This window comes from Rissa tridactyla, chromosome Z (genome assembly GCF_028500815.1).
Source record: "Rissa tridactyla isolate bRisTri1 chromosome Z, bRisTri1.patW.cur.20221130, whole genome shotgun sequence".
Taxonomy (NCBI): Eukaryota; Metazoa; Chordata; class Aves; order Charadriiformes; family Laridae; genus Rissa; species Rissa tridactyla.
This window is the reverse complement of record NC_071497.1, coordinates 87,432,014-87,448,128: the sequence shown is the minus strand read 5'-3', so window position 1 is coordinate 87,448,128 and position 16,115 is coordinate 87,432,014. Positions and strand designations below refer to the sequence as shown.

The 16,115-nt window shown below is 40.8% G+C and overlaps 1 protein-coding gene across 13 annotated transcripts in view; it reads right to left on the bottom strand.

The window, feature by feature from the left end:
- Positions 1–16,115, bottom strand: part of LOC128903015 (E3 ubiquitin-protein ligase NEDD4-like) — a 161,494-nt gene that overhangs the window by 43,319 nt on the left and 102,060 nt on the right. For all 13 annotated transcript variants that reach the window (XM_054186878.1, XM_054186879.1, XM_054186881.1 and 10 more), the window contains one exon: positions 1,976–2,026. In XM_054186878.1, the coding sequence (XP_054042853.1) occupies positions 1,976–2,026 (51 nt within the window). The remainder of the gene's footprint in view (positions 1–1,975; positions 2,027–16,115) is intronic.

Sequence of the window (16,115 nt, the reverse complement as noted above, 5' to 3'; positions counted from 1 at the left end):
CAAAGCATGCATGATTAAGAAGTGCTGCTTTTTAGTACTCAACTGGACGTAACGTAGATAAAATAAGCAGCTGTATAATTTAACCAAATTTTGTAGGCAGTAATTACATAGCATTAGAGAAAACAAAGATTCTGACAAACAAATGCGCACTACAGCTAGAATGAGAAAGCAAACATGTGTTACTAAATACCCTACAATGTCTCTTACTAAGGTACTGGAAGGATGAATGAGGAAAATATCAATTAGAACATAAAGATACACAGTACGTTTCCCTGAGTGTCAAAGTTAGTGTACACCCCTTAAAAAGCATATAAAAACCTAATTCTAGCAGAGTATGAGAAGAGACCCCCAGGCAGGTAGGTGAGCACCCTGGGGAGACACTGCTGCCTTACACCTACAGAAAGAACGACTCTTCTGAGATACGTATTGTGACTTTTCCCAGAGGAAATTTGTGGGGAAAAAAGTGGCTTCTGGAGCTGAAGAAATTTGCTTCAAAGGTGGAGAGCGAGAAAAGATTTTGCACAGAAATCACATTCACTTTCTAGCGAGCCCAGAAGGAAATGGGAAGCTCTGGACTGCAAAATTGCATCCTTTTAGCATAATGGATTTTATTCTTCAATGCCAGTTAAGTGGCTGATCCAGGAAATTTTACAATCTTGGATTTTCTATATAGACAGTAGAAGACTTTAAAACAATTTGGAAAAGTTTAGTGTTCCACTCAAATATGAGCTAGAAAGAGATACGCGCCCTCACGTTCTACCTAAGTCCCCAGTGAGAGGAGAGCTGTTCTCTTCCTACAAAATATGGAAGGAAAACAAAAAGTTGCCAATTCTTCAAAACAGCTCACAGAAAGCGTGTGACTTGTCTACAGCTCTATCTCAAATCCTGCCGATGATTTTTAATGATTAAAAACAATATTTACTAAAAAGGAACTTTAAAATACTACCTGACACTGCAAAATAGGCATGCACGAATATCTCCCTCGTCATTTTATATTTCCTAGTACATTGTTTGCAGGACACACGTAGCTTAGCGCCAGAGGACTTCTACAGTTATGTATGGGCTATTTAGCTACTGTCTGGGCAGATGGGTACATTTAAATGGAAATATACATACCAGTAGGGACAAAATAATGCTACACAATACAGCTCATATGAGAATGGAATGATGCATTTTTCATCAGAATACATTTCTGATTGTTCCATCGTATTTTTCAACTATTATAGTTTATATGCCAACAACAGCGTTATGACTCATGATTAACTATAACAGACATATCTAAATAAGCATCACTGTGCAAGTCATTACAAAGCCATTTTCCTCCTACAATAACATCCATCAATAGGAAGAAGTCAAATTCAGGCACAAATAGCAGCAGTCACGCTCAAATCAAAACCTTATTTCGATGTCAAGATGTTCAGTAACTTCCACCATTCCCATGCTCACCCATTCAAACACAAAAACCCTCTCCAAGTTCACGGAAGTAAGATTAACTTGTACAACGTTTTAAAAATATTAACTACATCCAGATGATGTTAGTCATCCAAAACATTATATAATATCAGAAAACACTTATACCAAGCATAAAACAATTAATAGGACAATAATCACCAACAGTAAGGTGAGAAACAACCGGTCTATTGGCCACATGTTGTTTATGAACTGACTCAGACCAGACAAGGATTTTAAGAAGGAACCAGGATGAGAAGTGAATCCTGGATGTTGAGAAATGTAACAGAGACCAGAGAGCAACTGTCTTCCTTGTCCCTGCAAAGGGAACCATCTCTCCAGTTCCTGTGCATGGAATGCTTTGTTGTCCACAGCGTTTTTCTTTAGGCCTCTAATGCTATGTGGGAATGCTTGCTTTAAGAAAATTTACCTGGACTACTTACAGAAATAAATTCTACATAACATCTGGGTTTTTCACATCTGGTGATGACAAAAAAAAGCACGCTGAGACAAAAGCACTGCTTACCGGAAGGTGACTAAGCGGCACATCCACTTGACCCAGGAAGTCGTCTCTGGTCTGTCAAACAGAAAAAAAAGGCAGAAAAAGGAGTAATTTTACATCAGAAAAGCAAACAGTTATACACATCAATCCAGTCACAATGATGCAAAAATGAAGATGGTTGAGTACCATTATTTTAACAATTACTGGTTTCTACCCCTTTATTATTGCACATTATCTGTTGTTGTAATTTATCTATTTCAGCAGAGCATTTTCTGTGACAGTCCAAAATGGCTTCTTAGTCCACAGAATGTATGTTAAGTACTGATGAAATCTGTTTCCTCTGACAACCAACGAATAATTTAAAGCACAAAGTAATAATCCACTCTTTCCATGAATTAGGCTCCACAGGCATTAAAAAGCAGAGTGAAATTACTGTTCACCACGTCATTGAAATGATCGTGTCAAATCTTTAGTTTTTTTTTCCCTTTTTTTTTAAAGGAAAACCTCATACGCACATCTGACATGGAAGGGAGGGGAACCCAATATCCAAACAGTGAAGACAGAAGTGTATGAATTGTGAAGTTTTTTCCCCAAAATAAGAAATTATTTTATTGCTTTCCCAAACAGAAACCAAAGTATTAAAACTTTTGGGGTTTTTTTTTTCCAGAATGCCGTTCCATTAATTCCGCACGCTTACTTTCTCAGGAACAGTTACAAACCCTTATAAGCAGCCTTTTCAGTAATCCTGTGTTTCCCACTTGAACACTTGACCACTCATACGTCACTTTAAGTTAGCATGTGGATGTGGTTATATCACATTTGGGCCACATAGCGCCATCACAGATTCACTTATGCACAGTTATGTCCATACAGAAGTGATAAACACTGCTTTTCTGCATCTTCTTCACTATCTCTTTGACCACCACCTTCTCTCAGAGTGAACAAGCCAAAGACACCATCTTCCACGCAGGTAACCACCGACAAACTGACAGCATGACAGCGTGACCTGGTCTCCACCCGACTGTACCTTTATTACTGGCTATTTGAACCATTATTCATACCTCCACCGACTATATTCCATACCCATTTTGCATCTATGAATATGACAGGATAAAGAGGGTCTAGAAATTCAAAGATCTCTCTGATCTTTGCAATAGTCAGTGGTTGTTGAAGATGCTCGGACTGGGCGGCATGCAGTGGCCTAATCACCCATTCACACCAACCACTCTGAAGAGCATAAAAATTCACACAGGATATCTCAGGGCACTTCTAGCAAGCCACTTACAAGGACAGGCAGAAGAAAAGGAACATGAAATACTAGCAGAGGTGGACAAACCAAGGAACACGTGTGCTGTTATCACTCACTTGACAGCTCAATAAAGCCTAGAAAGAAACAGCTCTCATCAGTATTCTGCCAAACACTCGATACAGTCAATTACACTAGATAAAACATTTCTAGATGAAAATATTTTCGTACTGAATGGAATGTGATTGCTTTAAATAAATTATAACTTTAAAGCACTGCTCAGGTGTTATCTTTACCACTTAGAGACACCTCAAAATGACTTCAGCATTTAACAATCTTTATGATTAACAGTGCCACCTGAAAATCAGAGTTGCACTGGTACCTTTTATTGTCAATTAGTCTAAATCTCAGGGGTGATTTTTCTTTAAAATGTGTCTGTTACTATCCATGCAACTTCAACACGTCCCTGTGCAAACCAACCACATACATACGGACCAGCTGATCTTCCCTGCCGGTAAGTAACAGAGGGCAACCCAGAAATCAAATCAATAAAAAGCACAGACAGTATAGTCAGGCACTGCAGGGAGAGACTCCTTTTAGCACCACGTTACCTCAAAATGCCACGTGTCTCAGTAGCTTACTGGTATTACACAGTACCCCGGAACGTGACAGAGTACTCACACACTGACAATTAATCATCACACACTCCCATCAAAATCTAGTTCCTACTGGGAATCAGAGCACCAGCAGCAGTGGACCGGCCTGCCATGCCAGGCCCAAGATAATCCGTTTTACCATCTACAGATCCTATTTCTTCAGGATAATTCTGATCTCTTCTGAAATTTTATTTAACTTTTCACAGAAACTTCACAAAAAGTTTAACAGATAGACCTAAAATACAGACTGTAAATACACGAAATCTAAAATTCATGCCACTGAATGGGGTGGTTCTGTTCTTGCAGCTACTCCATCCCAAATTCCCCTGTAACCATGACGTTATACATCAGATAACAGTAAGTCAATAAAACAGAACAATGAAGCAGAAAGCACTGAGCTTGAAAAATGAAGGGAATACTTTCCTAAAGATTTTTAAAGGCCTATTTAACTGAATACAAATCTATAATGTTTCCACAAGTAAAAATAACTCCCTTTAAAATGAATTTATTTTAAAGCCAGACTTAAACCATATATTGACCATCTTATGCCCCTCAATCATTTTAGTATCTTACCTAAACATGATGAACTCTAGCATTTTGATCTAGATTGGAAATGTAGATTCATTGTATGAGGAATCTATGATGAATATCTACATCAAATGTAGATATTCAACAGTCAAAGAAAGGAAATTTTGGCAACAAAAGAGGTATAAAGTAGTTAAATAGCATAAGTGTGTTTGCTTTGTGAGCTGGTCACTGTGCTCGACGGATTCTTGGTATTCATTGGGAAGATATGCATTTTCAAAAAAAAGCACACTGCATTCTTCAAAAATCAACTGTCAGGGAAAACAATTTCTCCCAGATACTGTTTATGATACCAGATATCAGCCCTAGTGATTCCCAAATAACCTGCTGCTTATTTATAACCACGCTATGCACAGAATTCCAGGAAGTGCATACTACTGCTCCAAAGCCAAGTTTACATATTTCTCATAGCAGAGCATTAAGTTTAATATTAAAATTCATATTTTACATGATAACATCCCAAGAACTCTGTTTCTACTACAAAGATAGCATAAAGTCCCGTGATCCCCAAAGCACAGACACACACTGCTGTGCTATATGCCCATGGAACGACACAAAAAGAATATCTGCACCAAGGAGCCTGAGTTTTTTCCAAATTTAAGTAAAAATAGCTAACAGATTTCTTTCATCACAGAATTTTGATTAGTAAACTTCTTCCTAGCAACCACTGGAACAAGCTGGTAGCGTACACTGCTTTTAGAGAATTACTGTAGTTCTCCCTTAATATTGGCAAATATCAAGTACCTTCCACCTCCTGCTTCAATACAGTTACTCAAATATCAACCACTCTGCAGAAAATATTTACACCTATTTCTAGATCTGTTCCTGCAGCTTTTAGTTCAAAAAAAACGCAACTTGTGGACATGGAAAATTTTCACATTGATTAGAAACAGGACTGACCAGACATGGGTGCAGTTTCACTATCTGTGTGGGGAAGAGTGTCCCTCCTCTGTGCCCGAGATGGGGAGGACAGCCCACCATGGGCTAGTGCAGATGATGGGGAGACAAAGAGATGAGTCTACAAAGTTCCCTTGGGGTATTTTTCTCAACAGACACACACACAGGTGACTTACACACAAGTACCAAGCCTGAGACACCCGATATATTCTGTAGTAGACATGCCATCAAGTATACCACATATTTATCTGATTTTAACATATCTAGAAATCATGAGAACTGCTGCATCTACACTGAATAACTGATTTTATCCGCTACTTCCAGATGCTCTGTAGCCTGGCTGTGGCCACAGCCACAACGGTAAACTAGGCTGTAAGAACTGTGCAAATTCCAGACTGATGTTAAAAGTCTTCACTTCTACCCAGGCCAAGTTTTCAGGAGTGAAAAATAAAACCCACCCTCAAAAGCAGCTGAAGCAACAAAATCTGTTTGTCTGTGGATTAGAGTGGAACTGGAAAATCCTTAGTTCTAGCCTGGCTCTGTCAGTGAGCTGCAGTGACAGCTTAAAAAACTCACTTCCTCAGCTGCTCCTAGCATGGAGACGGTCACCTTTACCAGTACTACGCTTCTTATAAAACTTCATCTTTATGCAATGCTTGACTATACACATACGTTTATAAGAAAAATTATTTAGGGGTGGTTAGTACATTGATATTTAGCATTTTAAGACATTTTTGTTCTGTGAAAAGAATTTTGTCTTGCAGGCCTCCGCATTTCTAGTATTTAGGCATTCTCATCTCGGGGCTTCCTGCTTCCAGAAAACGCACTTCACAACCTGCATCAACCTTCTTCCTGCCCTATCGTAAATTGAATTTCCAGTACCTTATATTTCACATTTCTCATTATAACTATGTCTCTTCCTCAAACCTCCTTGTCACAAAAATAACAAGGGCTCTCCGATCCACAAGCTTGCCTGTTTGGTTGCATATTACACTGATAATTCCCGCTCAAGTCCGACCTCCCCCCTCCAATAGCGAGTAATCCACTCTTAACAGCAAAGGCACGGGATGCAGATGCCTACCAACCTACAACTTGAAACACATTTTACCAATCAGAATTACTGAACTACTTTTCAGAGCTGTTGGCTAGAAAATGATGCTTCTATGTATGTATCACTATAACCTTTATTTTATATAGGTCATTATGTAACATATGAAGGCAAGCAGTTATTTAATGTTTTTAAGCAATAAACAGAATGAAAAGTTAGTTCACTGGCGAGAGCCTGCAGCTGCCAGCAAAATCTTTACCGCCAGTTTTATTGTTCAGGTTTATGAGAAAATCTGAATGACCAGCTGGAGCTGTCAGAAATAGTCACTCAACATATGGCCTGCTCGGTGGAAGGCCCCAGCAGCCCCCGGGCTGTGTAATGCCAGCAGCCGCATCCCTGGAGGACCAGGAAACGCCCAAGTAAGGCCCTGCACAAGTGACATGGCTTGGCAAAGACCACAAAGGGACAATAAAACCGCCAGCATGCGCTGCCTTTTGGAGGGGCTGACCCCTGCCGAAATGTCACCGTGCTCTCGGTATTCACTCTGTGCTACCTGCGAGGCGCGGGCCAGGTCAGACAGGAAACGCGCTCGGCAGCGCGGGGTGGAAGCACAGCTTAGATGCTTTATAAACGGTCTTGCTGCGAATTCTAAGACAAAGTATAACAAAAGCTATCCCAAAATTTCCTATTTAGTCTTTAACACTCCAGAGCAATTTTTAGAAGTTACAGCATCCTCTGTTCCAAATGACCACTTGCCAGATGGGGCTTGGTTGGTTGGTTTCGTACATTTACTTCTGAAGAGGAGAAAGTCAGTGAAAAGCTGAACCAATCTACTTGGTAAAGAACAGACTCCCAGAAAGTTTTGGGTTTATTTTGCGCACCACATCACAAACTGACAAGTATTCCTCACCATCCACTTTAATTTGGAATTGAAGGAGGACAAAAGCCCATTTTAGAATGACAATATTTGAAAGTAACAAAAAAGCTCACAGCTATTGAGTTAGTAAATGAGCATTATTTTTAAAAACTGGTACTTACTCAGTTTTACAAAGGATGTAAAATCTCACTACTTCAAATGCTGTCCCATTTTCCTGCTAGCTCTCTCAAAATGAAAGGTAATCACTTCTATTTTTTGGCAGAGACATAAATACATCTTGTCTATTTACGAAACCCGAATCTGTCCAACCATCTAGTTTATTTACGTACTGATCTTGTACAAAAGCAGTCCTAATGCAAGAATCCTTTCATTTCTCTTTCGTGTGCTCAAACGCATCAGGCACGTTAGGTATTCTGTACGCTGAATTTTCTTGAGTGTGTGACAGTTACCCGTTACATCAATGCAGACATGGCAATGAAACCTGGTCACTATCGCCAAAGGGTAGACAAAACCTCAGCTATCAGCGAATTACAATGGGAAAAAGGCTGCTTTACCTGGTGAGGTTCATGGAACCCTTCCAGTACAATACATTTGTTTTAAGCAATGTCCAACATAAGGGAAATAAAGGGAGACACTCCTGCTTTAATGCTCAAATGAGTCAGTTCTACATTAAAATATAATCTAATGTTAAATGTTTCGGCTCAATCTGCAAGTTAAAGCGATCGGTGAATATCATTCACCTCCATAAACAATACCAAAAAGTCAGTAAATAAGTGGCTGCTGAAACGGTCAGGAGCAAAGTTAATAAAACGTCATACAAGAACCACTCAACACAGGCCCTCAGAGTTCCCAGAAGCCTTGAGCAGAAATAGATTAACCACCCATTCTAGCCCCAAACTCACACAAATCAACTGCAAACCCAAAAGATTGCAGATAGGTATGCCGCCCCATTGCAAGGAGGACTGAAGCTGCATGGGGAGAGCCAACAGGAGGAAGGATTTCGCTATCAACCACTCAGCCGTGGTGCGTATCTCAGACAGCCAGCACAGACGGTAGTAGAAGCTCTGAAGAACCAACAATTAAAGAATGATTCGCTTCTTCCTTGATGCCTTCTATATTCCCTCCCATTCCGCCTCCCAAAAACCATCAGGAAACTTCAAGGTCAACAAATTGCTTCCTCTTTGGCACAGCTCACACGGACTCTGTGTAAAGGAACCATTACACTGACAGCAGCCAGAGTGGCATGGTTCAGCCACCTGATTTTCCTTTGAATTTTGAAAAGGAGATAAGTGCAATTGAGGAGGATAAGGACAAGAACCATAATTGCTGGAAGAAAGAAGATACTAGTTAGTTTATATAGTTTAAAATAGACTTAGAGGAAACGTATGTGTAATTTTACGATGTAGTAGAGTTTGGATTCTACCTATGGTATCATTAAAGATCAAAATTAGAAGATAGCTATCATTAAAGGCAATGGCATGAGAAAACACCTCATTAGTATTAAGTGTTATTACTAGTCAGTGACTTGGAAAGCTTTATAAAACAACAGAACTACTTCAAAATTCTAACTTGTGCCAAACAACTTACAATGTGAAACAACTGTTCAGCATGTGAGATTTAGATGACAACGTGACACTCGCAAGCCAAATGCATGTAAAAATTAGTCTGCAACTTGATCTATATCCAAGCTGTAAAGCCAGTAAGAAAGGCCTGGGATAAAGTTACACCACCTGAAAAGCCCTCAGTCTAGTAGAAAGTATAGAAAGACAAGCAGCCATCAACATCTAGGTACAAACCATGAAAACATCACTGAAACTTCGGGTGGTACACATGCACCTCCATTTCACTTGGCACTGACACACAACGGGAGTCACATTTACAAAGAAAAACTATGAATAAAGCATTGTATTGATCTTAATTTCGAACATTTAAGTTTGTTATTTTCCAGAAGGGAAAGAGTCTATAGTTAACAGTTAAGCTGTTGTAGACCCTTAATAATTGACAGCTAATTTTTAAATAAAATTAGAGAATAATCTCAAATTCAGAAAGACAATGCTTCAAGAAGGGTTCTAATAAGCTTCCAAGAAGGACAGACATACTGATTTGTCTGAAAAAAGTGTCACACAGACAAAGCAGCTCTTTGGAGAAGGAAATGCCAAGTAAAACTGGAACACTACTCAGGACGTGTGAGATTCTAGATGAGTACGTATCAATGAAAGTCTTCCCTTAGATTTTCCTGTAAGACATGTTCTTGCAGGAGTACCTGCTTATTCCAGTTCTGGAATAAAAGATAACTATTACCTCAGATGTGCACCTATTATTTAATCTTAATTCTTTTAGTATGCCTAACTAGAGTATTCACTATAAGATAAAACAGTAACCATTGCAAAGTAAGACAAGATCTGAGTAACAGCTGAGCACATATAAGGAACGACTTCAGGCAGCTTAAGTCCGCTTAGCTTTATTCCAGCCTAAATACAAACCAGAAGTTCAGAAAATAACAGAGATACAAAACAGGTCAGTCAGGACTTTCACCAAAAGGCTGCATGACTGATGCGAAGGACCTGCAGGAGGAGTGGGCAGGTCTCGCAGGTCATCAACTGGTTGCTTTTAGCTGTATAAATACCTGGCTGAGGGGAGCGAAGACGATTAAGCCAGACTTGGCAGCACCCAGCGACAGGATAAGCAGAAATAGGCAGAAATTGAAACACAGGAAATTCCATTTAAAGAGAAGACAAAACTTCTTTACTGTGAGACTGGTCCAAGACTGGAACAGGCTGCCTGAAGACACTGGATTTCCCACCAGTGGAGATACTCAAAACGCAAGCGGACAAGGCCCTGAGCCACCTGCTCTGTTTGACCCAGATCTGAGCAGGGGTGGATGAGACAATCTCCAGAGGTCCCTTCCCGCCTCACCCATTCAGTGATTCTCTGACCACCAAGTAGAAACCAATGCTCTCTTTGAATTGCTTTAGTTTGGGTAAGACGGTACGGTGCCGTCTGAGCAGATGGAGGCACAGTGCGTCGAGAGAGGCCCGCCTGCAGCTGCCGTTCTCTCCTGCCACCTGGGCTCACGCAGAGGCTCCCAGCCCCAGGCACTCAACACCTCCCGAAAACTTTACTGCTGAACTCAAGCATGTCAGGCAGCCTCGAGTAGATAATTTCCCTGTTAGCAGTTTTTTAAATACACTTTCCTGCTGAATTTTCACACATACCTTTCTGGTTTATGTTTTTATTTTCATCTTCCATCTTCATAATGATTATTCACATATATATCTCCTTGTAAGTTCTGAGAGCAGCATTAACACATTATCACACAACAGATATGTCTTAGAGGACTTGAAAAGCAAAAAAATCCTAATCAACAGAAAAATACTATTTAAAAACCCCATATGTGTACACAAACAAACATTCCTAATTCACAAATTCTCCTCCCAAGCAGACTGTAATGCTGCAATTTAGTAACAGGTCAAAGTGGTGAAATCCTGTGTTGCATCTTCAGATCCTTAAGATGCACTTCCGTCATCGACAACTGTCTCAATAGCCTTGTACTTTTGAAAACTTTCCTGGTTTTAGAAACAGAACAATATACCACATTAGTAAAACTGATCACAAATAACGCAGCACAAACTTCTGAAAATGCCTGAAAATTTTACAGTGTCCGAACAGCAGTAAAAAAAAGCATTTTGGCTCTGCAGCAAAACTTCATAAATACATACTTAGTTATGCCAAATGCACAACTCACTCTGCGTATCTTAAGACCTTCTTTCCAGGTCAATGAATTCACATCAGTGACAGGAATCTAAAAAGTCAACAGCCAGGATACTTTGCGTAGTTTCCAAGCCATCACCTGCGATGTGGTACCTCAAACACCCACACGTTGTTATGGTACCAATACAGAGATGTGATTGTGAAACTGTGTGACTCAGGAATTCACTAGATATTGGAAGTACACATCAACAGCTGCATCCAGTCATTTACTAAGTAAACATAAGAAAACAACTTAGATAAAAGATTGACTGATGTAAGAGTTCCAGTCCATGCAATGAAATTCCCATTTACAATCATTACCATCAGCGTTCAGGGACACAAGCAGACCAACTCACTCCTGATCCCACACTCCCTGGCACTGTACTATCTTGCACCTCCCATTGTGCTTGCATGAACTAGATCAAGAAATTAAGCTGGCTTTAAAACCAGAACATTCACTGCCTGATCTAGTTCGCTACGTGACCCTATTAAGAAATTCCCTGGCATAACTGAGGAGGATGGACGGTGGAGCAGAGAGTTGGAGCCAGAGCAGGAGGGGTAGGACAGACATGTGTTGGGAACAATCACCAACGGGTTCCGACTGAACGCTCTTGTTGTGTGCAAACGTGCTGGTGGTCACCTGGGCCCGGGAACCAGCAACACCTGCCAACCACTGGAGTGACATCATATCGTCACCTGTGGGTGAAACGGAAGTAGTGGACAGAGAGACAGGGGAGATGCAAAAAGGAAGACATTTAAAAGATACAAGGGAATCTGTATTGCTGGATGCTGACACTCCCCTGCGACCTGGAGGTGAGTCCTGATCAGCTGTGGTTACCAACAATCCACAGAAGTTTTCAGAGATGTTTTGGTTCCCTGGCCAAATACCAGATTGGGTAATAACACTCCACCCACCTACGATTCCCTTGGCATTTTCACTTGATCATGATGTTCCCGGCTTCCTGACCTAAAAATTGTTGTGTACTATTCCTGTGCACTGCTTAAACAGATGCCACATTCCAACCCAGATATCGCTTGATTTCAGAACTGGGTGACACGATCCCTGTAGGTGATGAGGAAGCTGTTCTGAGATCACCCTCTCCCAGCAGCGCTCCATCACAAATGTATGGAATGGAGAGGTAAATGCATGAAAAGACTGCAGAACCGTGGCTGTTGCACACTTCTGCATTGTCCTCACCAACTCTAACTGGGTTGTACTGGAGGCATGCGAATGCAAGACCTTCAAGCTGCAAACAGAGTTAGACAACAAAAAATACAAGAGGTTTTGTATTATAAACTCAGATCTCATGTCCTGTGGGTGCCTGAGGGTCAAATCTTCATTTTCTGTTGTTTAGCTCCTCATCTTTCTCTCGTGCCTAATGCCAGGAGCTCCTGGCCAGGAGAAAGACAGTCCCACAGTGGCTGCAGCCACGTGCCCCGTCACCCAACCAAACAAGGCTGCGGGGCTATTATCATTATGGGACAATTTTAACACTGGCAGCCTTAGTTGCAAAGAACGATCAGTATGTCAGCGTACATCAGCCCCTCAAGGTGCAGAAGTGCACGAGGCTTTGGGGACATACAGCCAAGCTTTAAGCTGATATTTTCTAAAAGTCAAAAGCTAATGGCACAGTTTAAGCGGGAAGAAACTGGCAAAATAACACAACCTGGCAAAGAAAACCACAAGACTGTAGAGAGGTGGTTACCACCAGTGAGCAAATTCAGCAGCCACATTGTTAGAGCACAAAGTGTAAAATTAAGCAAGAATTAAGGAAATTTTACTTATGTATCACTTAAGCCCTGCTCTTGAGCTATGATGTACCATCCCTGCCGAGTGCCAGGGAAGCCATTCCAAGAGTTAAAGACTGTCCCACTTATATAGCACCAAATTGTCACAACATAAATAGGAGAGAGCTGCACATACCAAAAAGAAAAATACCAACACAACAGCAGAAAATACCTGCTGCCTTTAGATAAAACTACATAAAATCACACATTTTACCTCGATAGAGAAAACTCATTTCCCCCCCCGCCCTTAATTAGCAAACACAGAAACACATTACAGTGGTATAACAACGTAGCAAAGTCCCGGTCTTGTTACTTCATGAACAAAACCAGCATTCATTTGATAAAAGCAATTACTCTAATATAGGAAGCCATTGTTGCATTAAAAATATTTTTACAGGTAACACAATAAAAATCACTCAGTTTACCCTCAACAGGGGCACACGCTTAAAGAAAACAACAGAAGCAACAACAAACTAAGACACATACGTTCCCTTCTCCACACAAATACAATTACTTCTCCAGTTTCCTTCTTTTGAGAGTCTCAACTCCCAGAGCCCTTCGATTTGTAATAACGTAGCTGACTGGGGAAATCACGGAACTTTGCTTTTACTGAAGGCTTTAGAAATGGAAGGGACCCCAAAAAACAAAAGAGGATTTGTGTTCATATAAGTTTGGCGTTTGGGTTTGGGGTTTTTTTTGTTGAAAACTAGCAGCAAAACATGATTTTATTAATGGAAACAAAGCACATTTATCTTTAACTGCTTTTGACTATAATCTTAAAATATTATTAGCCATGACAGATATCTTTCTACACCTAAGGCATATCAACTCCCTGATCTCATTTGCATGAATAACTCTACAGTGATAAGATTTGTACAACAGAACCTTAAACTCTGGCTTCAGTTAAGGAGGAAACCTCATGTACCAGTTTAATTAGCTGATTTGTCTAACTACGTACAGTCTCTCCTTCCTTCCACAATCATAATAAAAATAGCTTAAAATAAAGAAGAACTATCACTGATTCTGCATTTTAGACCAAACGAAACACCTTCTTCCTTGTAAAATTACTCCCGTACCCAGCTTTTATGAAAATTGCATTATTACAAAAGTAAGGCTAAGCTTCTTCACATACAGAACTCCTGCTTTAGCTCTGCACTTAAGACATGACGAAGAAGGAACTAAAAGCAAGGGGAGGAATAGTTAACACTAAAATGATCAGATTAGAAATCATTAGATTAGAACTAATTATAGTCTGTTACTACTAGAATTATTAGAACTTTTATTTAAAGAGTGGTATTTTAAATTGTATTCCAAACACTGACAAAATAGGTAAATAGTCATAACTCTAAACTTAGTGTTCCTAAAAGCACAACCAAGATGAAGCAGTAGTTACATCAGTCCTTACTAACCGCTTTCGTACTTGGAAAGGATTGTGCTGGAAAATGTTTTTCTCATTAGCAGCGCTGCCTTCCCAGGGAGCCAGTTCAACAGCAAATCACGGATACCCTGTCTGCTTCCAGCCTTGCCAAATACCGAGACCCCTTATTGACATCCTCCCCAGATTTCCCAAATCTCACTACCTCATCTGTGTTAGATATGCGTTCACAAAAAAGGCACCCTCAGCACCTTGTATCTTGCAGAACTCCATACTGCACTTTCCTCTTTTCTGGCAGCTTCAAACCCGCCATCGTTGTGCCTCATGCCAGCTGGGGAGAAGGCAGAAGTGTAAACTGGGCAGTGATAGCTCAAACCTGTAACTGACTAAAAGCTTTTTAGGTAGTACCTTCAGTATGTACAATTTGACTGCATCTTTCATAAACACATAAATAAAGCTTTCCTTCCCCCTTGCTGCCCTTTGCAGGAAACGCTAAGCATTGCTAAGCACTGCTTTGCACTCTGGCACGAAACACGCCAGAGCCCCGCTTCTGGGCACACCAGCCAACCCGTCCCATCCACCCCCATCCCTGTGCTCAGCACAGAGCCCCCTTTCTGGGCACGTCATCCCATCCCATCCCATCCCACCGCACCCCTGTGCTCAGCACAGAGCCCCCTTTCTGGGCACGTCATCCCATCCCATCCCATCCCATCCACCTGCACCCCTGTGCTCAGCACAGAGCCCCGTTTCTGGGCACACCAGCCAACCCGTCGCATTCACCCGCACCCCTGTGCTCAGCACAGAGCCCCCCTTCTGGGCACGTCAGCCAGTCCGTCCCATCCACCTGCACCCCTGTGCTCAGCACAGAGCCCCGCTTCTGGGCACGCCAGCCATCCCAACCCATCCCATCCACCCACATCCCTGTGCTTAACACACCGCTCCGCTCCCCATTTACTGCTAAACACACCCAACAAAGCAGCCAGCCAGGCAGCCTCCCCGCTGTGCCAGCCAGGACAGCAGAACTGCCAGAGGGACTAAAACCGATGATACACAAAAGGCACAAATCATTTGGCTTGTACTCCTAGTTCTAGCATGTATGGTGATCACAACGAGGGGATACTCATCATTCATAAGCAGGTTGCAAATTGGCTATTCCAACAAAAAAGAGTTACCAACTTCCCCGGTACTCTAAGGATGCAACTGGAAAATTAAACTCCTAAATAACTACTGCAAACTTTCTGTTCCTGTAGAAGCTGCTCATGAGCCCAAAGGCTTGGGGTCACCCCTACACTCAGGCAGGTGCCCAAACAAACCAGGGGTGTTTTGTTCTACTGACCAAAAGCAGACCCTTCACGTAAGGTCACAAAATGGGTAATCTCTAGGTAGCTGAAGTTTGGTAAAGTTACTTTCATCCTAAATTTTGGATTTCTTTTTTTAATGCCTGATCCAACATGTTGTTCATGACATTCAGGATAACAGTCTTTTAGTAAGTCTCTTTCCTAACGAATAACAGGTGACTTGAGAGCACACATGAATTATTGAGTTGCTTCTCCAGATTCTTTGGGTAGGTATGTATCTTCCATTTTTTAACCAATATGTCTGAATGCTAGATTATTTTTTTTTCCAATCTATTTTTTTCACTATTTCTTTTTGTGACATAATACACTCAAGATATTTATAAAAAAAAAAAAAAAAGATGTTTCAGTAATTCTTTCTAGAAAGGAAAATATTTTAGAAAAAATATTTTACACTGCAAACTTAAATTTTGTTGTTAAATGTATAATTTTTTTTGGACTTGGTATTTTCTGTTTTTAAATTCATTTTTACAAATAGTTCTGCTGATAGAGGCTCCACGTGAAATTCTGATTTGGGACAGTATTTCCTACCTAACAGTAATCTAAAGGTATTTAGTGTTTGTGTTCAACTGTGAGGCATACAGTTT